The sequence below is a fragment of the Aricia agestis genome, chromosome 11 (assembly GCF_905147365.1).
Source record: "Aricia agestis chromosome 11, ilAriAges1.1, whole genome shotgun sequence".
Lineage (NCBI taxonomy): Eukaryota > Metazoa > Arthropoda > Insecta > Lepidoptera > Lycaenidae > Aricia > Aricia agestis.
The window spans coordinates 4,656,901-4,684,454 of NC_056416.1; the positions used below are offsets into that span (position 1 = coordinate 4,656,901).

The 27,554-nt window shown below is 35.0% G+C and overlaps 2 protein-coding genes across 2 annotated transcripts in view; both read left to right on the plus strand.

Moving 5' to 3' along the window:
* The first annotated feature begins 437 nt into the window (after positions 1 to 437).
* On the plus strand, positions 438 to 2,461 carry LOC121731852 (odorant receptor 4-like). Its single transcript, XM_042121525.1, has 3 exons — positions 438 to 450; positions 544 to 1,544; positions 2,255 to 2,461. Exons 1-3 carry the CDS (start codon positions 438 to 440, stop codon positions 2,459 to 2,461), a joined length of 1,221 nt encoding a protein of 406 aa, XP_041977459.1.
* Positions 2,462 to 2,934: 473 nt separating this feature from the next.
* Positions 2,935 to 27,554, plus strand: part of LOC121731699 (laccase-5-like) — a 77,020-nt gene continuing 52,400 nt past the window's right edge. Inside the window, exon 1 of the mRNA XM_042121272.1 lies at positions 2,935 to 3,182. Within this exon, the coding sequence (XP_041977206.1) occupies positions 3,095 to 3,182 (88 nt within the window). The 5' untranslated portion in view covers positions 2,935 to 3,094. The remainder of the gene's footprint in view (positions 3,183 to 27,554) is intronic.

The window sequence follows — 27,554 nt, forward strand, 5'->3', positions numbered from 1 at the left end:
ACGAGGATATAAGTTAAAAATATTATAGTGGGCATTTAAATACCTATTTGGTAATCGTCAGTTACAGCAATAATCATTATTATTATATTTTTATTCAACAAATGCACTTATCAATATAAAAAGTACCCAGTAGCTGATTCTCAGACCCACTGAATATGCATATAAAATTTAACTCAGTAAAGCCGTTTCGGAGGAGTACGCTATCTAACATTGTTATACGAGAATTAGATTAAAGCCGATTTTTTTTTGAACTCTGAAAAAAAACTACTAGTTTCATCCAATGGGGCCGAAACGTTATTAATTCGTATTATAATATAATAAATTTTGTATACTTACAATAGTAAGTATACAATAGTAAGTATACAAAATAGAAGATAGTTCCATATTATTATTATAGAAATTCATGAATTTAGTGGAAATAAGAAAAATACTTCACCATGTTCATAGTCGGTGCATAAACGATTGAATCATTACACCTAATGGTATAATAACGAAAGCGATTCCAACTCGTATAAATTGAAAATAATAATCACATTATTACAGTCCAGTTCCACGAGCAGCTGAAAATGGAAATCCAAGATGGCCGACAATTTAAGCCGTTCAAAGAAACTTACCGCTATTGTTTCTTTGCATTGGCAATATCCTTATTCTATCCCAACAAAAACAACGTGAAGCAGCGAATAATTATTATTATACTTTTAACTTGCATCCACTCTTTTATGCTCTCGTGGTTTTTTATATACACGATAAAATGTTTGCTCGCGTTGGATTTGTTCAACACGGCCAGAAATATTACTTTGGGTGTCCTCATTTCTTTGTACTTTATCAAATTCTTCTACAGTATTTACAAGACGAAAGTATTTTGTAAGGTGTTCGATAAAATCTCGAGTGATCTCGACAAAGCCAACACCATGAATGGGTGCTGCCAGGAGATCGTTAAGGAGTACATAAAGAAGGCAAAAGTGGGGGAGATAATATGGATTTTTATTCCGATTCTGTTAACAGCCCAATTTCCGCTTTATGCTGCTGTAAGGAACGCTTATTACACTTTAATCAGCGATGAAATACAAAGAGTGATGGTGCACGAGACGGATCTCATGGGGATAGAGGATAAGCAGTATGAGACTCCGTATTTCGAGGTTATATTCGCATACAATTCGTCCCAAGCTGTTCAAGTAGGTATTAGTTTCATAGGATTCGACGGCTCCTTCTGCATAGCCTCTACGCATTTGCGGCTTAAACTTAAGCTGCTGGTTCATAAGATGAATGCCGCGTTCAACAGAGCAGTGAGTAGAGATGATTTGAAAACTAAACTGAAAGAAATCATCAGAGGTCACCAAGAAGTTCTGGAGTTCCATCAGGATTTGCAAAACGGATACGGCGGCTGGATGTTCATGATATTTGGGATGACTTCTATCACTATGGCTTTAAATCTGTACTTGATATACGTGCTACAGAAGATGGATCCGAAATACGTGACGTTTACTATAAGCTGCATAATTCACATGTTAACGCCATGTTACTATAGCAGTCAAATTATCAAGGTAAACAATAGTTTTTAATATTTTAATAGAAATAATTTAATTAAGTCGTATAATGTAGAAAAAAATATGTGTTGGAAAAAAATGCCTAATTATCTATTAATTATTATATTTTATTATACCTACAACAATAAGGCAATTAAAACGCAGTTTGTTAAGAGCAGCCACAAATTTTATTACAGGAAATAGCCCTTCTTTTGTAACGAAATATTTAAGGTCAAATTGGTGAGTTAAGGTGGAAATGGCCCTATTTCCTCTACTAATACTATTAGCTCTATATTAAAATATTTAATAATAAATAAAAGTTAAAAATAACTAAAAAAACACGCTTATTATTATTATTATTTACATTTAAACTAATTATTACATTGACATTGGCTCTTAATACGTTAAACTGCTGGAGATAAGTGAGAATCGTGCTCAAAGATTCCGTCACATACAACCCAAGCTAGTAAAAGCATGTTTCATATGCTACGAATAATAAAAACTAAGGAAAAGTAACTCCGTCAAAAAACATGCTCTACAATTATACTTGTCAAAAATGTGTACCTAGGTACACATTTTCAATACATTTGCAATATTTATGTGGCCTTGAGCGGTATCAGGATGACGTTACATGACAGTTCGAAAGGAACCAAATTCAAAACTGTAATAGTATGGGAGTTACGTTTCCTTAGTTTTTATTATTCGTAGTAAATATGTGTCTATTTCAGGCAAGTGAAGAAACAGCGGTGGACTTTTTTTGTGTGAACTGGGAGAAATGGGAGGATAACTCCATCACCAAGATCCTTATTTTCATGATTGCGCGTGCGCAGCAGCCCATGGTGCTGACCGGGATGGGCGTGGTGTACTTCGACATGCAGCTGTTCATCTCTGTCATGCAGTTCTCTTATTCCTTCTTTACTCTTATCACAAATTAAAAAAAAATAACTTCTAATTACAATCACAGTTAAATAGTACTTAAGCGTTTTTGATCACGTTAAATAAATTTCAATTCTTAAATAAAATAAATTACTGCATGTCGCATGATAAACAATGTTTGGTAAAATAATATCTTATATTATTTTTATGTAAAAAAATGATCAGGAAAATCGTGCAAAACCTAATTCCTACTTTATAATGATAATCAACCGAGTTCTAAAATTATTTTTGCGCCAGATACTTATAATGAATCTATAAAAAATATATTTAAATATTCTTAAATTATTTTAAAAAAATGTGTCTAAAACAATAGCAAAGATGTTATCAGTAAACTAGATCAAATATCAAAATCATTCAGCGCGGTACATGACGTAAGAAGTGCAGCATGGTCTAGCGCGAGCGTCGATAGCAAAAGTCGACCCTGGCGCCCACCTCTCCGTGGTGGGGCAGCTCCCTTCACCTTCACGACCAATAACCGAGCTCCAACCCGGCGAAAGGTTTTATATACAACTCGAATTTGCACTGCCAAATCTCTATACGTCAAAATATAGGGTAGTCGGGCGGTCGCACGCATGAGATCGCGCGCTCAGATGTGCGTTCAGTTCGTATAGTATAGCTTCGACTGTGACAAAATGAGGTGCAGTGCCGGATTCTTGTTGACTTTGTCCTTGTGTGTGACCGAAATTATTGGAGTCAGAGTGGTCCCCAAACGGAAGAAAGGTAAATTTTTCATTCATAAATCGTTAATTTTTCATTCATGCGTTAAATTAATTTTTCATTCACATACTAAATATAGGTACATCTAAACTAAAGTGTAAAAATAAATTTTAAAAATAAATATTGGGTTCAGAGTAGTCCCCAAATGGAAAAATGTATTTCATTCATAAATAAAGAATAACTATTTTGATAACACGTGAATTTGGTTTTAATCAAAATTATCTTTTACACATATTGCAATATTACCTGTAAATTGTAATAAAGAAGTATTAAAGGAAAAAATAAACTTTTCATTCATATAACAAAAACACCTAAATAAATTACTTAATTAATGAGGTACATTACCTAACTCTATTTATTAAACTTTATACATTTTCATGAATGATGAAATAAAAATTACTTAATATTTTGTAATGTATACTTATTGTATAAAATAATTTTAATAAATAACAAATAGCGTACTATTTATGTTTAAAAAAAACATTTAGACAACGATCGATCGATTTTGATAGTTTTTCAATAATTTATTTATTATCATTTAAATAATTTTTGTTACATAACATTGAGTAAGTGATAACGTTTTTCATTAAATAATGATAATGATTCGGTTTTTAATAATATCATTATTACATCCTGCGGCCTCAATGCATTGGATATGCGAACCACGCGCGATCTCGCACCTCGGACGCGTGCTTGCAATGAAATCATCTGTGTAAGTGTTTTCACTTGCTATCGGTGATCTGAGCTGTATTTATTGCATTTTTATGTCTTTAACATTATATAATATTTTTGCAAAAAAATATTAAACATACATATCGTGAAGATCTAGTAACAAAATAAAAAATATATATATTTAACAAAAACTGAAAATCATGAATGAAAAATATGAAAAGGATGTTTGATTTATGTTATTTTTCTTTTTATTATTTAAATGCTTTTTAAGTATAATAAATAAATAATAATATTTACAATTAGGCAATATGAAATGTGCAAACACAAAATAAAATTCAATCAATTGTATTTATTAAATATGTAAGTTAAAACATTTTTCACTATGTAAGAACTATTAATAAACGCTGAAAAAAGTGTCGGTCATAGGTAAATGTACAACTTTTAAATCATAACACTAAACTATTGTGGTGTTGTCTATAATAGGTGTGAAGTCAATGCTACTTCAAGAAATCATATTATAATTTGTCTAAAAATGAAAAATAAAATAAAAGTGCATAAATCATAGTAAAAAAAATATAGTAAATTATAGTGTCATTAAAAAATATGATTTTATAAATTTCACATAAGTAATATAAATAAAAACTAATAATTGAAAATGAGTAGCCACAAGACATTTTGGAGGTCAATGACAAATAGGTTATCAAAGCAAACAAACACACATTAAATAACTATATAACGGCAATTTCACAAATTAATAGTTCTGGTCGCTCAGGTTTTTCAAGAAACGAGGTCGAGTTGTACGGCGAGTTTCTAATTTACGACGTATCATCCAATTTGATAGAGAAATATGTTGGTTAATCTATTTTACTTACGTCTATGGTTATTGGTCAGCCATTAATGAGTAAAGGATGTGGACAGCATAGGCACATAAGCTATATGACGACCTCTGTGGCTCAGTGGTGAGCGCGTTGGTAGCTCAAGCCGGGGGTCGCGGGTTCGAATCCCGCCGACGGAACAAAAAGTTTTCAATGTTCCCGGGTCTGGATGTGTATTAAATATGTGTATGATATAACAAAAATCTTAAATATATGTATAGTATAAAAATATTAAATATATTTCCGTTGTCTGGTACCTGTAACACAAGTCCTTTAGGTACTTAGCACGGGGCCAGACTGACGTGGTGTGAAGCGTCCATAGATATTATATTATATTATATACACATAATATACTATAATATTATTATAGTACTCGTATAACTAAAGTAATCGCATAATAAAGATCATGAATCGTGAAGAAATAAATCAGCCGTCTGAGAGCCGTAAGAAAAAAAAATACCAACACTTAATTCTGAAAAAAAAATCTGTATGAAGTTTTCACTTATTATAGGAATTAAGAATTAATATTACGTGGCATACATTAGACAAGTTATTTAATTAAAAGTCTGTTTAAGGAAAAGCAATTGCATCAACGTTACAAATAATAATCAAGCAGCAATTATTATTATAAATAAAAATCCCATAGGGGTCGCTGACATTTTTTTACATTACTTAATTGAAAAAAAAACTTAAATTTTAGTATCAAGGTTCTTTTCGGTGAACCATAATATTTAATAAAAACCGGCCAAGTGCGAGTCGGACTCGCGCACCGAGGGTTCCGACAGCTTAAAGGTATTATAGACATGAGTATTTGGTATGAATTTCAATTTAATACCTCTACGCGTTTATGAGGAAATGGGTAGTAAGTTTAAAATTATTAAAAAAAAAAAATATTATGTGATGTAACTAAAAATTTATGGTTTTCGTAATTTTTCCTTTATCTATGCTATAAGACGTTGCTTCGTACCAAATTTCAAGATTCTGAGTTCACGGGAAGCACCCTGTAGGTTTTGATTCCCTTGCAAGTGTCGAAAATTTGCGGCATAAACGGCTGTATCTTTTGATTGCGTTGGCTTAGAAGTTTGATTTTTTCACAGCTTCAAGGGACAGTAGACCTGAGTAATTGATATAAATTTCAGCTTCATACCTCCACGCGTTCCTGAGAAAAAGGGTCTTGACAGACGGACGGACGGACAGACGGACAACAAAGTGATCCTATAAGGGTTCCGTTTTTTCCTTTTGAGGTACGGAACCCTAAAAATGATGTAGACTCTACGAATAATAAAAACTATGTAGACTGTAGACTAATTTTTGTGATTTTTTGTCCTGATTATTGTTTACAGACAAAATCCGGAAGTGATTAAAAGACATCGCATAGAAATAATGATATTTCATCGGTGGCAAACGCCTCCGTGGTCTAGTGGAATAAAGCGCGGCTCTTGATTTGGACGTCGTGGGTTCGATTCCCGCGTTGGAAACATGTTATTTCCAAGTTTGGTTAGGACGATGCAGGCTGATCACCTGATTGTCTGACAAGTAAGATGATCCATGCGTCGGATGGGCATGTAAAAGTCGGTCCCGTGCCTGATCTCTCGCCGGTAGTGTCGGTCTTCCGTCCCACTGGGTTATGAGAGTAAAGGAATAGAGAGTGCTCTTGTGTATAACTGCGCACACACTTGGGCACTATAAAATTACTCCTGCGTAGCTGGCCTGGTTTCAATGAAACTGGCCACCGTCACCGAAACCGGTGTGGGAGCTATTATTGTTATTATTATTTCGTCGGTCCTATATTTTCTTTATTACTAAACTAAATCGTGAAAATTATCAATGAACGTTAGCGATTACAGAAATTGGGAACATCCTACTTCGAAACCGCTTCTTTGTCATAATTTATTGCTCATAAATCAATACCAATGAGGCGGTAACAGCTTTCTTCAATCGAGTAAAACATTATTCATTATCGTAAAAAAATAATACATTTTAAAAGTATTCTCGTCGTTATTTATCCATTAATTTTTAGTTGAACTGATGATGACATAACTATTTCCTTTTTTGTATAAATCATTTTATTTTTATTTAAGCTCACAACATATTCTTCTGATTTTAAAACGCTACTAATGCATAAATAAATAACATTGTTTATCAAATAAGTACTAACTAGTTGACGCCCGCAAATCCGTTGCTACAAAACTCATTTATTGCGCGAGAACCGTATAGTTTTCTGGTATTAAAACTATGTTAATTCCTTTCCTGAAACTCAAAGTATCTGTATACCAAATTTCAGCAAAATCGGTTCAGCGGTTTGGGCGTGAGGCGGAACATCTACAGATGGACACTTTTTGCATTTGTATTCACTAGATAGTAGTCTTGTTTCTCTTACGAAAACGACAAAAACTTAGACTAGATTCAATCGAAGGCATGAAAAATATAAGGGGGGCTAAAATGGTCGCTTTGAAGAATCATGATGTGCATCATAATATGATTAATTTTTCTAAAATTGCAAAATTCAACTCTGCTTGCAATTCATTTCTGTATTTTTGTACTGATTCGACATTTGTCAGTTTGACAGTTTTGACAATTCATTTGCTGAATTGATTGAGAGGAATTGCTAAATGTGACCATTTTAGCCCCGCTGGATATCGACACAACACAGAATGCTGCCACAAAAACTTGCTCTCAAATTGACGAAATATGTAAAGTCAGAATAAACATGTGAACTAATTACTAATTATTACTTTAACGTTCAGCCGGCACTGGACTTAGAAATAATTGCATATTTTTCTTATCACTCATATTATACTGAGTATTTTTAATTTTTTATCGACTTGCACTTCTGATTTTTAATCTTTAAGTTGCTTTTGATAGTTTTGCAAGCGTGTTGCACGGCTATTATCCTTACCTACTTTAGATGGAATCCTTATTTTTTCCAGTTATTAAGATTTAATTGGGAAAAAAAAAATCTCAAGAGGAGCAATAATGATTAATTATTGTTAATTTAAGAATAATACTATTATGTTTTTTTAAACAACTCTACATGTAGTAATTTAGACTCAAATTCCAAAAATGTTTGTTATAATATTTACAAAAACAATGTGTCTTATTCAAAACATACATTTTTGATGAGTACACAGCAGTACTTTAACTTTCGCGTAGATTTTTCAAAATGATAAGAATTTGTTTACTTGTTTATTTCTTTAGACTTAGAGACTCGACAGTATTAATTCTTAGAAACTGTAAAATTAAAATTACATAAACATAATATCTTAACTTTCATTTGCTACTGAATAATATTATTATAATTGTGCTACATGGTAACTAATTATGATAAATCCAAAATGTCGTTATTAAAATTTTTGTTACAATATGTTGCATATTTTTTGTATTTATTAAAAAGATTATACTTTTTAATTAATGGCTGCTACTGTAAACGCAACTTATTAAAATCTTCAAAACAAATTACATATGTATTTAGAAATATTTTTTCACCCATTAAGAATATTATGAGAGCCTTACTTCCTTATTTAATAATGAAGTAATTATTGTACAAATCAGGCTAATTACATTATCACATAATAACAGGGTACATAAACACTGACGATTATAATCTCGTGCGTGTGCGTGACGGATTGCGCCTCTGTATCAGTTAGTTAGTGTTTGACCTATTTGATAATTAACTCTCGATAAATCGCCGTATAAAAATCATATATTTTTTTAACAACCATCACTAATTGTTTAAAAAATATGATAATAAGTATCAATAAAATATCATAATATTTAGTAAATAAAAATTGTAGAATGATATTTTATTTTTAAGCTCTTATCGTAGGCTTTGAGCGTGGTGACTGAATCAAGAAATTCCGTAACGAAAATAAACCTAACATCCTCCACTCCGACCACCATAGCGGTGCAGCGTTGAAAGCCGTGCAACGTTTATCGTCGTTTCAATTCGGCAGACTTCGGCACGGTGTTCGTGTACGTGCGACTAGACGAATTATAATTTCATAAGTTGATAAAAAATTCTATGCAATATATTTACCGCGGCAGTCCTCGAGTGCCACAATAACATCTAATTAAAATAACATTTATAATGATTAATGAATTAAAGTGCCACTTTCGTTCAGGACCTCTGACCACTGGTGTAATTTACACAATAGACGGACACACCTTCGATCCGCGGTAGTGATGTACTCGATTTGAATTTCAAATCGATTTTTTATATTTCACACGATACAGTACGTGCGGCGAATGCATATCCTTCTAGCTATTAATATGCGGTACCATAAAGAAGAGAGTTAATTTACTTTTTTCTGTGATTTCTAATTTAATGACGTTATTAGTTTACTGCCTAAACGTGAAGTCGTGCTTCGTCTCGTCTCGTTTCGATGTGATGTCTTCACAAAACTATTCGAGTCAATAAACTATCTTACTTAACTATGTACATTGCAACGTGACGTGCCGATGCCGTCGATGCAATGTAGTACATTTTTAAATAGCCCATTCTAAACTGAACTTTATTTACTTGACGACAAGACTTTTCTGAAAAAAAAACAGATTGACAGAATGACAGACAATTGCTGCTGTGTCATGCTCTCTGTTCCAATAATTCAAATATGAATTTGAAAATGCATCGCAATGTTGCGTCGCTGCAAAGTAAATTAACCCAAGCCTGAACACATATCATAGACATATCATATTTATATGTAAATATGGACTAGGAAGAACTATATCTCTCATATGGTTCAGAAGTTGCGCAAGCGCAGGTCGCCACCTGCCATTGTTTCGTTCACCATTGTATCGCCCCGTAAGTGTTAATTATTGTGTTGCGAAAAAACTGGGTTAGTGAGGAAACACTGGGAGAAATACATTGGCTTAATTTCTAGACCTCCAGACCATTTGAGATGTTGGTCGAAGTGGCCCAAATACGAAATCGTGGATCATCGTATCAAGTTTTTTATGCTATGGTTTATTTCATTGAAAACTTCTTTGATCAATTTCGCAAATTTGGAGCTAGCTTAACATCCCCTGTAGACTGCACCTATTAAAATTACAAAAATTTAATTTTTATTCCTTGCATCCGTTTTTCTGTAAAAGGATCATAGATTATATAGCTTGGCAGATACGACGATGCGCGATGGGTTTCTCCCTCGTCTCCGGTACAATTCGTAACATGTGGAAGGCCTTCAGTCATCCATTTGTATCATAAATCCCTTTTCTGTTGCGCAATTCTTACTTTTGAAAACATTTATTTACAACTAGCTGCCCCGGTGAACTTCGTGTCACTTTAAAACCTTCCCTGGACTTCTACGAATATTTTAAGACTAAAATTAGCCCAACCCGTTCAGCCGTTTTCGAGTTTTAGCGTGACTAACATAATTGAAAATCCATTTTTATATATTTGACTTTGAAGTATTATCACTAATCTTTTGTATGGGAGTATAGAAAAGTGTTGTTTTTTTCATGCTTTTTCGGGAAATTTAATTTTTTTTTAGAATGTTTTTCTCTATAAGAACCATCCTCGTACTTCAAGGAATATTTTAAAAAAAAGAATTAGCGAAATCGGTCCAACCGTTCTCGAGTTTTGCGCTTAGCAACACATTCAGCGACTCATTTTTATATTATAGATGTTTTTTCTCATTTTTGAGCCTCTATTCTTACTTCTCTTATTTGTGAATCCGTACAGTGCAATATCTCATTTACCAAATAACAAAATTTTCACTTCTCTGTCTTTCTCTACATACATTCTCTACAATCCTCCATGCCTGATTCTTATCACTAACTCATTTACGTACTAGTTTACGTAAATTCGTACTATTTGCGCGTAATCGTCGTAATCATAGCACGTTCGCGCTAAGGCCGTCTGCAGGAAGGATATATCGCTGGCCACGCCCTACTGGACTCCGACTCTCATCCGCTCAACATAATATGATAACGAACAGTATCGTTTACAAAGTTTCTACTCGCCTATAAATTGCCTTTTCCCTTGGCCTGCACGCGAGTTTATATATAAATATTATGCAAAATCGGTACTTGATTGATTTGCGAGTACTCAATCTGTTACGTTTCTAGAAGCGAAATTGTATTACATTGTTATACATTATCTACAGCTTGGCCAGTTTGCAATCGTTCTCGACAAGTGTTCTTTTATCACACATCATAATAAATCAATCTATTTCACTGGACTTCTTCTTTCGGAGGTTTTGAAAAATGGAAAAAAAACTCTTAGAGTTTATATTGTTTTAGGTAAAAACTACTGAAATGGGTACACAAGATAATCTATGACGTGGTCATTGATTTGATAAACTATGTTGTCTACTACGTTACTTTGAAATCGAAAGTACTTTCATCGTTGACATGATCTACCACGTGCAAAATAAACAAACCGTAAGAGCTGGCGCGCACTACGATTTTTTGTCGCGCGATTATTTTACCGACCTATAAAAATTCAAATAAAACGCCACTTTATGACATACGCTATAGGTTTCATTTTGCTCTATGCCATTGAAAAGCAGCGGCAGCATGGGTCGATAGACAATTGTCGGTAGAAAATGAAACCTATAGCCTATTTCATAAAGTAACATTTTATTTGAATTTTAGTCGGTCGGTAAAATAATCGCGCGGCAAAAAGTCGTAGTGCGGGACAGCTCTAATTGAAGACCAGCGAAAGGCGATTTCCTAATTTTATCAAGTAATTGATAAAAACTAGGAGTTTTTATTACTTGATAAAATTTACTACTCTTTTATCAATTACTTGATAAAAGAAAGAGGATTGAAAGCATTCAAGTTGTATTTATCATTTTGTTGAGTTAATATCCACGAGTATCATTGATTCATAGTCTTAAATCAGTATTAATAATTATTATTATTGTAAAAATTATATTAATATAAATATTTACTTTTTCAAATTACTCAGAAAGATATACTTAATAAAAAAATTATTTCATGAATTGTATGAAAATTATTAATAAATATTTTATCGAAAATTTCAATTACTTATTCAAAAATAAATGGTTTGTGGTGAGTAACTTATTTCATCTTTAGATTAATAGTTTTTGCTGAGTATGTGGATGTATATTAATTAATATTTAATAATGATGATGACTTACAAAACTTGTACCATGAAGTATCAAATCAAAATCAAAATCAAAATCAAAAATATTTTTATTCGGAGTAATTTTTTTACAAAAACTTTACCGAACGTCGATACTATGGTGCCTACCACCGGTTCGGGAACTAACCCGGCGAGAAGAACCGGCGTAAGAAACTCGCACGGGGCCATCTTTTACTAAAAAGATGGAAAATTACAATTTAAAACATATACAGTACAACACGGTCACATTAACCTGACGCACCACTGGAATGTATATGCAAGCTTCGTAATGACGTCATCACCATGTCATTAATGTGTGATGAAGAAGAAGTGACTCTAACTATTTCGATAGGATTTCGCTTGTCTGATATTTTTGGAAGCTGATTAATTAATTGGAAACAACTGTCACTAATAAAAAAGAGTTTAAGGTATTAACATTTTAAACATAACTTCCTTTAAATCCATTGTTATGCTAAAATTTTGTAAACTTAATAGAATTTTCAATAGTTGTTACGGAAATTATGGTGTGGATAGAAAATATTTTTGTAAATAATATCGTAGAGCCTAGACGCATTTTACATAGACTATTTCTATAGTCTGTTTCTTTCTCAAATACTGTCTACACACCACATACACAACTTGAGTAAATAGTCTTTAAATAAGTAGCATAGAACTTATGATGTAATAACTTAAATTAAAATATTAATTGAACGGCTATATTGTGTTCCAAATACAAAAGAAAGAAAATAGGAATAGAGAAAAAGAATTACATAACTACTTTCAATTCTAGTTCTAACAACGGGCGTCCGGCGCTTAAACCGTCGGTTGTCACCGTTAACTGCAAGTTACTGCTATGTATAATTTTAAACTTTCTCCGAAGGCCGAGAGCCTTACTCCCGAAACAGATTCGAGACGGCTTTCAATCGATTTTGAATCGTCTTCTCTCGGAATAACTAGAATAAAAATTGACATTGACCAGAATTACGTGCTTGTTGGCTAATATAGATCCTGGAGTACCAAAAACTGAGAACGAGTTGATTTTATTTAGTTGTATCCGAAATAAAACTCTTCGTAATGATGAACTGGACGTTTCCCTTCTTAATTTGGGATAATAATGTGGCATAAAAAACCACAATAAATTTACGTATTGGTCAGTAGTTTCTCGAAAAGCCGAGGAGATATTTAAAACACGGAAATTGGATGGATTTTATTAATGTAGGGAAGAGACAAGGGATCCTTCCGTTGAGTTTCCCCTTGTAGCAGAAATCCCTATGGATTGGAATCCCCCGTATGCACATTGCACAACAATTGGTTTTTCCGGTTTTTCCATATTATTTTAAAAACTCGAGACGCTAATAAGAACTCGAGACTAAACTAAAATAAAGAATTAACTAGAAACATAGTTTTCCCATTCCTGTCCCACAGTAAGAAAGTGCTTAACAACTAGGAAGCCAATTTAATGGATACTTTAAGTTAATTATAGTGTTGTACTCGTAAAACTATTACTAGACTATTCACTACAATAAGGAATAAGGTAGGTAAGTACAAATAGGTTTGTGATTGTGTATGACGTTGGGTGCTAAATTGCTAACTCAACGCGTTAGAACAGAGGTCACCAATTAGTTTCGCTCGGGGTCCATTTTAAGAAATAAAATGACCTTCGCGGTCCACACATAAAAATATTATGCAATGTTTACAAATCAATGAAGAAAGTGTCAAATTTTTGTAGCTAATTATATTCTCTCTGATGTTAGGAGTGATTTTTTTTATGATATAAGGGGGCAAACGAGCATCAGGTCACCTGATGGAAAGCAACTTCCGTCGCCCATGGACACTCGCAGCATCAGAAGAACTGCAGGTGCGTTGCCGGCCTTTTAATAGGGAATAGGGTAATAGGGGAGGGTAGGGAAAGGAAGGGAATAGAGTTAAGAAGGGAATAGGGAATAGGGTTAAGGTATAGAAGGAAATTGTTGCAAGCTATTGGAATTTAATCCTGGAGATGTTCATCGAGACCGAAATTTATTTTTAACGAAGTTATAATCTTTGAAATGCTTGGTCCGCACACAATGGGTCGGCGGTCTGGATGCGGACCGCGGTCCGCCATTTGGTGACCCCTGCGTCAGAATAATATGAAGTGTCAGAAAATTTTATAGATGAACAATTATCAGAATCAAGAATGTTCTCATTTATTTGCATTATATTATACCTATCGACATGAACTTCAGATTGACAAGTCAGTTTGTTATGCTATTATAGTACGAACACATACCATCCCATTGTTGCAAAGCATGTTGTATTTCACCTTTCATTGGAGCACATTTCATCTATATAAAACTGTGCTGTATTATTTTGTACTTTGTTAAATGTGATTCTGTTGGTGAATCAATAAATAAATAAATAAATAAACAAATTTTGACACATCAAACACAGTAAACCTCATTATAAAATCCTTTTTAATACATACCTTTTTAATGTGTATAATTATGTAAACATCTAATGAAAATGCAATGAGTTTCTAAAATACTAGAGTAGCAATGTCTTACAAAAGATTCTCAGAAATGCGTAACCACTTTTTTGTTCAAAAGACAATGTCAAGTCATATATTCGTTATGTCATTATGTATGTGAGATATGCCTGCAGGCATCTTCGAAGTGGCAACGCGTTGCTACCGTAAACTTCCAATCTAGTTACGTTAGTAACATAGAATATCATTGTGAAAATGTGTTTCTTTGACGCAATGTCAAAATTTTCTTTTTCGTAAGTTTCCGTGAGTTGTGAATTAATAATTTTTAAGAGCCTTGTAGTATTTAGTATTACATAACACCATGTGTTGGCTTGTGAAACATCATCATCACCCTATAAAACCACTGTAGGGTGACAAAAAATGCCTTCTTCCGGCAACTACTTTACGAAAAGGCCTAAATAGGTAGGTTATACCTTTAATTACTTGTATCAAGAACGTACCGATTGTAAAGGAGCCAGTGTAAGCGTATCGTCGTTTTTTTTTTTTTAAATGTGTCGTTTTACAAATTATTTTTTTATCCGGACAGTATTCATTATGTAACATCACTATCCTAAGTGAAACTGGCGTTTTGGAAAAAATACTTTGTGTGTTAAATATTTCAACAAGTATATCGTAATTATAATCGTATATAGGCTTTTTCTTAAAGCAGTTAGTACTGCTTACACTAAGTCAATCCTACAGATTTTTACTAGACTTTTAATGACTAGACAGGTATGCAAAAGCCAGTTATTTACACGAAATCTACGAATAATAAAAACTAAGGAAAAGTAACTCCGTGCAACATGCTCTACAACACTTGTCGAAAATGTGTACCTAGGTACACATTTCAATACATTTGCAATATTTAGGTGGCCTTCAGCGGTATCAGGCTGATGTTGTGACAGTTCGAAAGGAACCAAATTTAAAACGGTAATCGTATGTGAGTTACGTTTCCTTAGTTTTTATTATTCGTAGCACGAAATATTATAATATCCATTCTTATTAATCTTCTTTGGAAGATAAGTTCCTAAAACTCGGTTTCACATTACAAGCATTCTTGAGAATTGCGAAATACTCTTATGCTTGGCGAAGTGCAAATTTGCAATGTCACTCCGCTTTTCACATTTTGTTTGAGTTTAGAGGTATATCAACTTTTGCAATATTGCAATTTATTTTGTGTTCATAATATAAAGAATGTTAAATTCGTCGCATCATCTTTCAGGTGGTATGTTTTCGGTTGCATATATTTTACTGAATATAATATTTGGCATGCTCTAGAGTTTAGGGAAATGGCAAATTGGATTTGAAGTCATTAGATTCTTCCAGGTCATAATATTTGGCATGCTCTATAGAAATGGTAAATTGGGTTTGATGTACTTTTAGGTCATGACAGTCGCAAGATAGAACGCAGTCGGATTATACGCGTTTAGTAAAGTTTACGTTGTTTACACGGTACACCCAATATTAATCGAAGTTTACAATATGTAGCTTAGCCCGTATTGATTTTTATGCAATGAACATAATATTATCCACTTTGGGTGCCGCGGCGTTCCGGTCGGTTGGTATCGGTACAACACTAATTATTAACCTGTATTATGTGACCCAGTGGCACTACTATTTACTGCGTTCTGCTCTGAAACGTTTGAAGTCTCATCAAATGGAGGCTTAAGACCTGCCTTACCTATTATGATAACAAATACCAATACCCCGTATCTGAGGTATTTATATTTACTAGAGATCGCCCAATGGTCGGAATTCGACCTTAAATTTAATTGCCTTCTTCTTTTGGCTCCCCGTTTAAAGTATCGACTATTTCAGATGTCATAAAAAAACTGGCCAAGTGCGAGTCGGACTCGTACTGTTATAGAGTTCCGTACTGTTATAGAGCAAACAAAGACCAAAAATATGGGAACCCCCTTTAAATATTAATTTTATTTTGTTTTTAGTATTTGTTGTTATAGCGGCAACAGTATACACAATCTGTGAAAATTTCAGAACAACACCTAAAAGTTCAACATTAAATTGAATAGTGTCATAAAATCATACGCCAATTATAACTAAAGCGAGTTTGACGGTGATAAGTTTTGATGCCACGGTCAACGCTGCGCTCTTGACCCGAGCAAACCAAAGTGAAAGAAGCGTTATCGAATCGCGAATCGATTATCCAGATGTGGGCCAAAAATTCGATTTTCGAATCGCTTTCTAAATCGTGTAGTGTCATTTTTCGATCGTCACGAATCCGATTAAACAGTGAAAATAAATGCGTGTTATGTAACTTACGTGAACTTATGAAATGTCACAAATGTTAATATGAAATTGAAATTAAATATTCATAGATTTCAATGTGTCATTAGTCATGTCATGGCCATGTGTGATACTTTGTGTTGATTCGTGGGTTGATTCTGTGATGAATCATCAATATTATGAATCAAGAGTTTAGAAAATTTTGATGATTTTTAAGATGTCAGGGCAGAATCAGAAAAATAAGTCAGAGACGTTTTATAAAATAAACATAGGCATCAATGTCACTATCAAAAAATATAACCACTTTATTAATACTGTTTAAGGTAAAGTAAATTTTGACAATGACGTTACTGGTTACTATTTCTTGACTTGGAAAATAACTTCTCAGATTACATTTTCTTTGAGTGGTACTAAGACATTCGTCTATAAGGAATTCTGTGGTTGAGCTAAGTGAACTGTTTCTTGGCGATTATGGTTCCAAGACCTTTAATTGTCCTTTGGAGCGTGGGAAATGTACTAGTGTGACTGCGCCGCCATCGATGTTAGATAAAATATAGACTGTGCCTTTGTTCGCTGTAAATTATGCTATTATCTTATCTTATACTTTAGCGAGACAATCTTGTATAATTTAATTTAATTATGGGGAACGTGTAGGAGCTATCGGTGTCAGCACATGTCATGTAAATAGAACAAGTTTCGGATTTAATACACTTCACAGCACGTTTTGAAGTACTATTAGAGAAGTTGATTCCTAGGCAGATGGGGACCTACGTAGTTTGGTCGCGTTACGTCAATCCCAGCCGACAGATCATAATAAACATTGAATTGACATGATCCGACCAAATGACTGTCCCTCAGAATGTCTCGCAACTACCTAGGAATCAATTTCCTCGATGGTACATAGTTTAGCTATTGAAAAATGTTTCCTAGAATATCATACATATCGGGCCATCAGTGCCTACGGTGCGTGCGGTTGGCGTAAGACTCAAACCAGCCCTTTTTTGTCGGGGAAATGCATTTACGCAACCCCGGGCCTCGGCAGTCTGGGGAAGGCCAGAATGTTTTACCCAGGTTAGTATGAGGGATTTCCCGGGAGCGGTGAAGACCGCGACCGGGCAAACCCTGCACTAAAACCCCAACGGATTGCGCGCAATATATAACAAAACCGTGACCCTGCCAGCGAATGCCTCTAAAGGAAAAATTAAAATCAGCCTAAGATATGAGGTGCTTGCTTAACTAAAAATCGTTTACTTACAGTTTATACCAGATGTATAAGTTCCATATAACATTTATTTTTTGTCAAATATTTCTTTTGTATTTGGTAACTGGAGCACTGAGCAAAACATGTAACCAAACAATTTGACTTGTGACATTCTACGTTCCTAAAACATTGTCAGCTGCTTACAGTACTTTGGTATTTATATTTGCAATATTGATAGCTGTAATTGCTTTAAGCCAAATAAAATCGTTTCATTATTATATACTTTTTTTGGCTAAAAATCTTGTAGAATTTTCAATATTTTTAAAAGAATAATAAATTTTGTTGTAAGTGTTATTGCTCTTCTAATAAAAAAATTAACATGCATTCTACTTCATAAATCATAATTGCCTATTTAAATCTAGATCAAATATGTTTGATTTAGTTTCGATATGCATATCAATGTGACAATATAATTAATTGATATGATTAATAATTATGACTTAATTATTTATAAATAATTATTCTGCTGTCACAGAGTATACAATATAATTGTGATGTATTAATGGATTTATATTATTGTTGTTATTGCAATTGGATAGAGAATTCAAGTTTTATGTACCATCGAGGAAGTTGATTCCTATGCAATTGACAGACCAACGTTATTTGGTCGAATATGTCAATTCAATGTTAATTGTGATCTGTCAGCTGGGTTTGACGTAACGCGACCAAACTACTTAGGTCCCCGATTTGCATAGGAATCAACTTCTCTGATAGTAGTTAGTTGTTGTTAAAGTAGATTTTAAATATACTAATAGGTGAAGGATAATGAATGTATGAATGAATGCAAACATTTATTTCAGACAAACAATGTGCCCATAGTATAATTGTTAGTGTGTTGTATTATAATAGAAATATAATATTAGGGTAAATATTATAGGCACTCAATATCTATTTATAATATCTATTTATGTCACTGTTTTGCAACATTAATGTGAGCCCATGTTAAACAAGAAGAGCGCTATTTAGTTACCAATTCCTTACACGGTTTTTAAAAATCTACGAATTTAAAAATCTCATACTCTATTCAATTAGTCAGCCCACGGATCAATGAATCGCCTAAGACCTAAGTGATACACAATTATAGAGATTCCACTATAAATATTAAATAGCGGAGACGATTTACTCCTATACACATACATAATGTATACTTTCACTTTACACGCCTTTTTGTTATTCGACGTGCGTAACGATTATTAATCGTGTGTGATCTCGTGACATAATATCCGTCCGTCTGTCAGTCTTTGACTCAGTTACTCCGTCCGGCTAGCTCGCTTCGCTGACCATCAAATTATATCTCGTTTTCTCGTCAATTATACAGGGTGTAACAAAAACAAGTGATAATAATTTATGGTGTGTATGTGTTCCCTGTAGAGAGTTCTCTGTCAAAGTAGCAGCGCTGAAAGACCAAAAAATTTTTTCACTTTTGTATGGGGAAACTCGTGACGCTCGGGCCCTTGCCCATACAAAAGTGAAAAAAAATTTTGGTCTTTCAGCGCTGCTACTTTCACAGTGAAATCTCTACAGGGAACACGTACACACCCTAAAGTATTATCACTTGTTTTTGTTACACTCTGTATAGTGTTTTGTTACATTTTTTAATACTACTACTAAACCATCATGCTAATCTATGCTAATATTATAAATGCAAAAGTGTGTCTGTCTGTCCGTTACAACTTCACATCCATAACGATGAACCGATTTTGTTGGGTAAGGAGATACTTTGAGTCCCGGGCATAGTAAAAGGAGGGGAATTAAGTTATCTTCATACAAAGGCACCGCGCGCGGCTTGTAAGTGTGCGCCATAGTATCAATGCGTCGCCGCGTACGGCACACAACAAAATCTCGGCGGTACCAGCCTAGTAAAACTGGCCGAGATTTTGTTGTGTGCCGTACGTGGCGACGCATTGATACTTCCCCTCTTTTTACTATGTCCCGGGAATGGAAATAGGATACTTTTTATCCTGATTTATAACGGTCCCCTCGCGATAAACGGATTTTGGCGCAACCGAGTTGAGGGCGTCATTTAATTTAATAATAAATCTATTAAGTTTTAATGTTTTTTAAATTTGTTTACTATAGAGTATTAAGCATGTATAATATTCTGCAACTTCCGGCGCCCATGGACACTCGCAACATCAGAAGAGCTGCAGGTGCGTTGCCGGCCTTTTAAGAGGGAATAGGGAAGGGTAGGGAAGTGATTTGGCCTCCGGTAAACTCACTCACTCGGCGAAACACAGTGCAAGCGCTGTTTCACGCTGGTTTTCTGTGGCATTTCTCCGGTCGAGCTTGCCCTTTCGTACCGAAGCATGGCTCTTCCACGTTAATTAGTACTCAAATTGTCCAGAAAAGCAGCCCAAGGTCGTTGAACCTCGAGCAAAACCCATGACCTCATCTACGCAATAAATTAATAAAATTAAGACCAATGAAGAAATTCTATTTTTTGCAACGTTTGGTTTATCCGTATGATTCACGATGTCTACAAAAAGGAAAAAGTGCCAAAGACCTCTCTTAATCCGTCGTTCAAATCTCGCAATGTTTGTGTTAAGCTTTATGGTTTTATATTATTTCTTAATCTGCAATTTTTGGGTTTTTTCGATTATGCTTGTTTGTTTCTTTTGTTTTGTTTTTTTTATTTGTCGCAGGTTTGGTTCTTGCAGTGATACAGCAAGCTCTCGGGTCAGGCAATAAAGCCTCAACCTCAATGAATATTATGATAAGATCGTCTGTTTTCACGCCGGATGGTTAGAAAGTAGACTTTTTAGCAGACAATCCTCCCAGGTAAGAAAGTAGGTAGTACGGTCAAGTGCAAAAGTCGCTGGCCTGGCTATTGGACTTAACTATACTGTTAGTGTAATGTACCAAGGAGGGAGAGCCATGCTTCGGCACGAATGGGCCGGCTCGACCGGAGAAATACCACGTTCTCACAGAAAACCGGCGTGAAACAGCGCTTACGCTGTGTTTCGCCGAGTGAGTGAGTTTACCGGAGGCCCAATTCCCTTCCCTATCCTCCCCTATTCTCTTCCCTTCCCATCCCTACCCTCCCCTATTACCCTATTCCCTCTTAAAAGGCCGGCAACGCACCTGCAGCTCTTCTGATGCTGCGAGTGTCCATGGACGACGGAAGTTGCTTTCCATCAGGTGACCCGTTTGCTCGTTTGCCCCCTTCTTTCATAAAAAAAAAAATTGATTCCTAGGTTGGTGACGGACCTAAGTCATTTGGTCGGCTTATGTCAATTCAATGTTACCTGTGATGACTGGATGGGTTTGACTTACCGTGCCCAAACTTAGGTGAAACATCTGCCTAGGAATCGACTTCCCCGATAGTACAATCACAGTGTAATAAAATATTATTGATAGGCTTAGCAAGCAATTATGGAAGTTTGAATATGAAATTCGGCACATAAAGATGATGGATGGTATGAAATACTATTTATTATTATTATTAATAGAAATAATATTATGCTTGGACAAAGGGTAAGGTTGAAGCTTGAAACTAAGCTTGCAAATCATGAAATCAAATTCTACTTTGATTTAATCTTCTGTATCCGACGACATGTCACAATGAATACTTACATGAAGATGCTTTGGTTGCACCTCTATATGTACTTATAACAAAATTTTAACCGACTTCAAAAAAAGGAGGTTAGCAATTCGATGCCTATGTATGTAATATTTCCAGAACTGCCCAGTTTTGTATATTTATCTATAAGTAACAGCTTCTGAACAAATGTCCCAATTTTCAAAAGTGTATAAATAATACATATGTATGTATGTTTTTATGTTTGTGCACGCATATCTCCGGAACTACAAGTCCGATTTAAGTGATTCTTTTTTTGTTGTACTAGGTATTGTTCAACTTAGGGAATACTGCAAGTTTCATCAAAATCGGTTCAGTAGTTTTAGAGATAGGGAATTTTAATTCTTAATTACGTACAATTTGAAGTCGGTTTTATCTTTTTAAAATACTATTATATATTCTAATTTTTATCAGAACCTTTTCGGAACTAAAAAGTTACCCATTAGCCGAATCAAGTAGGCGGATGTTCATTTATTACTTATATAAATAAAAGATGCACTCTTATGTTATAATAAACATGAAAAGTAGTGCATACTTTTACTTTCATTATGTTGCATAATTTTTTCGAATTTATGAGATTGAGAGTAAACTGCTTGTGTAAAGATGAAAATGTAATGCTTGGTCACTTCTTCGTCAGTTTACACAGCGATTTCTAAATTTTATGGCACCCGACTATCGCATAACAATTGAAAATCTATTTTGTCTGCGATTCCCACGATCGAGGTATTAATTTTATTGTAATTTTTCTTAAGGTCCAATAAGAAGAGAACTAGCGAATCATCATCTTTATAACTGACTCAGAGACATTTATTGATGACTAGCTGTTGGTGCCCGCAACTACGTTGCGCCAAATTTCATTGTTCACGCGGGAATCGTACATTTTTCCAGGATAAAAAGTAAAATGAAGAGTTTGACAGATATTGTATGGGGCTTATGTCAAAATTACAATTTACAGCTGAGCAATTTGAGTACGGCAGTGCGATAGATTCAATCCCACGGGTTACTAGAAGTTTTGTCAAATTTAACATAAGGCTACTAACAATATTAGGGGTCTGTTTTACCACTTACTGATAAGTGCTGGATAGGATATCAACAACTTATCTGTCAGATGTAGTATAGTAGTATACTCATCCTGAGCCTTATATCGAAAGTTTCGAAGTAAAAGACCTTAGATGTCACTTCAATAAAACTTAATCCGTTGTATCTATAAAATGGTTCTTACGAAGGTTAAACCTTGTCACTTACCGATTATGATATTAGGTACTAATTGGGACCACAACCCGTATTGAGAGATAATACATAATGTATGTAATTATAGCTAAGCCGTATATCATAATGTCAAAATCATCGGATACCTTACTGGTATGTCCATAAGTCTATCGCGAGTTCCGGCGGAGGTTTCTACGTCTGACGGCATTTTTTGTCAGGACTTTCACACAATTTGACTGAAACACCCGACAATCTCGTTTGATGATTTAATCTGAGTAAAAGTAGCCAGCTTCTTATAAAAATCTTGTAATTGAAGATTTATTGTACGGGTTCGAGGTTAACTTTTTCACACCTGGGAAAAGTATGCAAGCTACGATTTTATTTGTTAGAAAAATACTTATAGTCTGTCAAAAAAGTGAAGAAATTAAAAAGTGGCAACATCGTAGTGTCATCCCTTTTTTCTTAGACTTATTTGAAAGGGATGGCACTACGTTGTTGCAACTTTTTAATTTCTTCACTTTTTTGACAGATTATATTTGTTGAATACAAACGCACAGATTACTAAATAGTAAATACTACGTAAGCCAATGTGGATTAAATCAGAATAATATACTAATTATATTACTAAATGATACCTGCAACTCCGTAGCTCCAAAATTCGTTTATCGTGCGAGGAGATCTACGTGGGAGAGCCATGCATCGGCACGAATGGGCCGGCTCGACTGGAGAAATACCACGTTCTCACAGAAAACCGACGTGAAACAGCGATTACGCTGTGTTTCGCCGAGTGAGCTTACCGGAGGCCCATCCCCTACCCTATTCCCTTCCCTACCCTCCCCTATTCCCTTCCCTTCCAATCCCTACCCTCCCCTATTACCCTATTCCCTCTTTTAAGGCCGGCAACGCACCTGCAGCTCTTCTGATGCTGCAAGTGTCCATGGGCGACGGAAGTTGCTTTCCATCAGGTGACCCGTTTGCTCGTTTGCCCCCTTATTTCATAAAAAAAGAGAATCGTACATTTTTCTGGGATATAATGTATCCTATGTCCTTTCCCGGAACTCAAAGTTTCTTCATATCAAACTTCAGCGGTTTGGGCCTGAAGAGGTAACAAACAGACAGACAAACTTTTGTTTAATATTAGTATGGATATCACGCACAATGTAACATGGATTATTATATCACAAGATGACGCCCGCAACTCCGCTGCGCCAAAATTCGTTTATCGCTTGGGAACCGTACATTTTTCCGGGATGAAAAGTATTCTATGTCCTTTCCCGGGACTCAAAGTATCTCCATGCCAAATTTCAGCAAAATCGGTTTAGCGGTTTGGGCGTGAAGAGGTAATAGACAGACAGATGGACAGACAGACAGATAGACACACTTTCGCATTTATAATATTAGTATGAAAGTATGGATTTAGGTACCTCATTTTCTTCCTATGTAATAATACTCCCCACACGGCACACCGGTTACGGTGACGGTGGCCGGTTTCATTGAAACCAGGCCAGGTACGCAGGAGTAATTTTATAGTGCCCAAGTGTGTGCGCAATATACAACAGCACTCCCTATTCTTTACTCTCATAACCCAGTGGGACGGAAGACCGACACGACTGGCGAGAGATCAGGCGCAGGACCGACTTTTTACATGCCCATCCGACGCATGGATCATCTTACTTGTCAGACAATCAGGTGATCAGCCTGCATTGTCCTCACCAAACTTGGAAATAACATGTTTCTAACGCGGGATTCGAACCCACGACCTCCGGAGTCTAGAGCGACGCTCTAACCACTAGACCACGGAGGCGTTATATACCTATGTAATACCGAACTTACAAAACAATAATAAAGCAGCAAACAATATATTAACCTAATTACGAGTGATTTTCACTTAATTTGTCATTCTGTTATCAATCAAAACTATTCAAAACCATACAAATGTTGAAACAAAGAAAATTCCGACTCACGTTCCAAAATCTTTACTCAAATAAAAAAATTCTCATACATAAAAGTCGTAACACACGTGTATGACATTATTACATCACAGATAACGTAAAGAAAGAAAAAATAAAAGAACTGTGCGAAGGAAATGAAATTTACTGTTTACTGTTTTTGTCCTATCTATCTAGTCTAGTATTAAATCATCTGCCAAGTGCCTAGTGTCCTAGATAAGTGTAATGAAAAACGAAGTAACTAAAAAATTGAGGCTTATATTAGAAACTTTAATTTTGATTTTAGTGTTTTTTATTGTTTGAAGAAATTAGAAAACATTAAAAGGCTCTACCTATTCAGAGAGATTAAGCGATTTCTTAGTTTAATTGAGTTTTAATTATCAATATCACAATTCTCTAATTTTAACATCATTAAATAATGTCACACTCAGAGACCTTATTTTAGTGATGTGAAATTAAACTTAAAAGCATTAAATATAATTTGAGATACTAAAAGAATAAATATTTATCTATGAGTACCCACTCATAGATAAATATTTATTCTTTTACTTAAAAGTTTGACAGATAATAATGTACCTATGGGGCTTGTGTCAAAATCTTCATTACAGTTAACTAATTGCGGCAGTTTAGTGTTTTAACCTTAGAGTATACATTAGCAAGCTATAGAGCGCGCGCATCGCTCGTTCCCCGTTGTGCCGATCGTAAGCAGAAGTTCTATAGATACTTGTCAAACATATAACGCAAGTCTAGTGATGTTCCATGCGCCATCGTTTGACGCTTATAGGAAAATATGTTCACACTCGTGCTTACAGTTCATACCTTGTTAGAAGCACTCTATAGCTTGCTATAATGTATACTCTATGGTTTTAACCCAGTTGGCGACGCGACAGCAGCTGTATTGTATGATGTATCTGCCATTAGCAAGTGCCGTTCGTCTGTAAGAAGCTTAAACAAACCAATACTACACAGAACGTTAGCGTTGTAGCGCAAATTGTTGTGTGGGAAACAGCGGTCGTGTTCGGTAATTACAAGGAACTGGGCGTTATCCGTCAATTGCACTTTCAATATGACTCGCTAATTGCTGTTGTTACATAAAAAAAATCATTAAAAACTGTTTATTCATGAAAGAATTCAATCGTGCTCATTATGATTTTATGTACTCATCGAAGCGCGCCTTTTAATTACTTGTCACTTGAACATTAAGGGCTTTTGGAGTGTTGATGGATGAAATATAAAATTGCATTTATTATTTAAATAATTTATTTTATAGTATACTCCACAGTCCTTCAATCGAGTTCCAACTTCATTAACTTATTATTTGAGATTTTCTTTAACTGAACGTGTCCTGCCTGAGGAGTGAGGAGGTAACAGACGGATAAATTTACGATATTAGTATGAATAAGGTGTAAACTATTTTTAAGAAGTGTTTAATTTATTTATTTAAGCTAAATAATCTTCTAAAAAAGAGTGAAGTGCAAACACAGATGGAACGAACATTACTAACACTCAGTTTTCAAAATCTTATTAAAAGAGCTAGGTAGCGTGTTCTGTATAAACATGGATTGTAATATCAGAGAAGTTGATTCCTATGCAAATCGGGGCCCTAAGTAGTTTGGTTGCGTTACGTCAAACCCAGCCGACAGATCACAATTAACATTGAATTGACATATTCGACCAAATAACGTTGGTCTGTCAATTGCATAGGAATCAACTTCCTCGATGGTACTACAAGGAAACTTTTGTGTTTATTAACAGTGAATTTGTTTAATTACGGCCGTTAGATCTAAAATGTAACCGAATGTTGATTCAATGAATAAGATATTTCACTTCTAAACCTAATTCCTAAAGTAATCCAATTACGATAATCGCAGAAGAATCCACGAGGGAAAATTTAATTCTTTCGCAGTTTACGTATTCGTGTTCCGAGTTCTTTTCTAAATTAGTGGCCTGTGGCGTGCTATACATTATTCAACAGTTGGATACTACTGACGTTAGTGGAGAGCGGACTTCAACACATTATTATGTCTTCATAATTCATTATTATCGGCTCCCTCGATACTAAAGTGCATCCGGAATGTTCGCCGATGCAGATGCAGTCGACGATTTCTAAGCGATTATGCGGAAAAAGGTAGCGTCAGTGGTGCATAGAGTTCGGGAGAGCCGGTATAGGGTCGAAGATGATAGCGGAGAGAATTGACTGTCCCCACTCCTTCGCAGACTCACTGAGTCAGGGTAGCAAGATGAGCTGCATCTTGATTTTTTTTTTTATGAAATAACGAGCAAACGGGTCACCTGATGGAAAGCAACTTCCGTCGCCCATGGACACTCGCAGCATCAGAAGAACTGCAGGTGCGTTGCCGGCCTTTGAAGAGGGAATAGGGTAATAGGGGAGGGTAGGGATGGGAATAGGGTAATAGGGGAGGGTAGGGATGGGAATAGGATAGGGGATTGGGCCTCCGGTAAACTCACTCACTCGGCGAAACACGCCGGATTTCTGTGAGAACGTGGTATTTCTCCGGTCGAGCAGGCCCATTCGTGCCGAAGCATGGCTCTCCCACGTATATATTATTTGTTACTTACTTTATAATTTAAAATTTTAATGTCTCAAAATGATTTATGATATGGACTTTGTTGTCTGAAAAAAAAAAAAAATTATATTTATTATTAATCTGAACTAGCAGTAGGTACTAATAATATTAACAGATACCCTTTCGCATTTTTAATATTATTATTATTATTAAAAATGCGAAAGGGTATCTGTTTGTCTATTACCTTTTCACGTCCAAACCGCTGAACCGATTGTGCCGAAATTTGGTATGGAAATACTTTAAGTCCTATGCCCTTCCCGGGAAGGGCATAGGACTTAAAGTATTTCCATATACCTTCATCCCATAAAAGTGCACGGTTCTCGTTCGCGTGCGATAATTTTGGCGCAACGGATTGCGTTGCTAGTAAGCTTTTTGAAATGAACTAGTATGATTTCAAAAGGATTGCATAT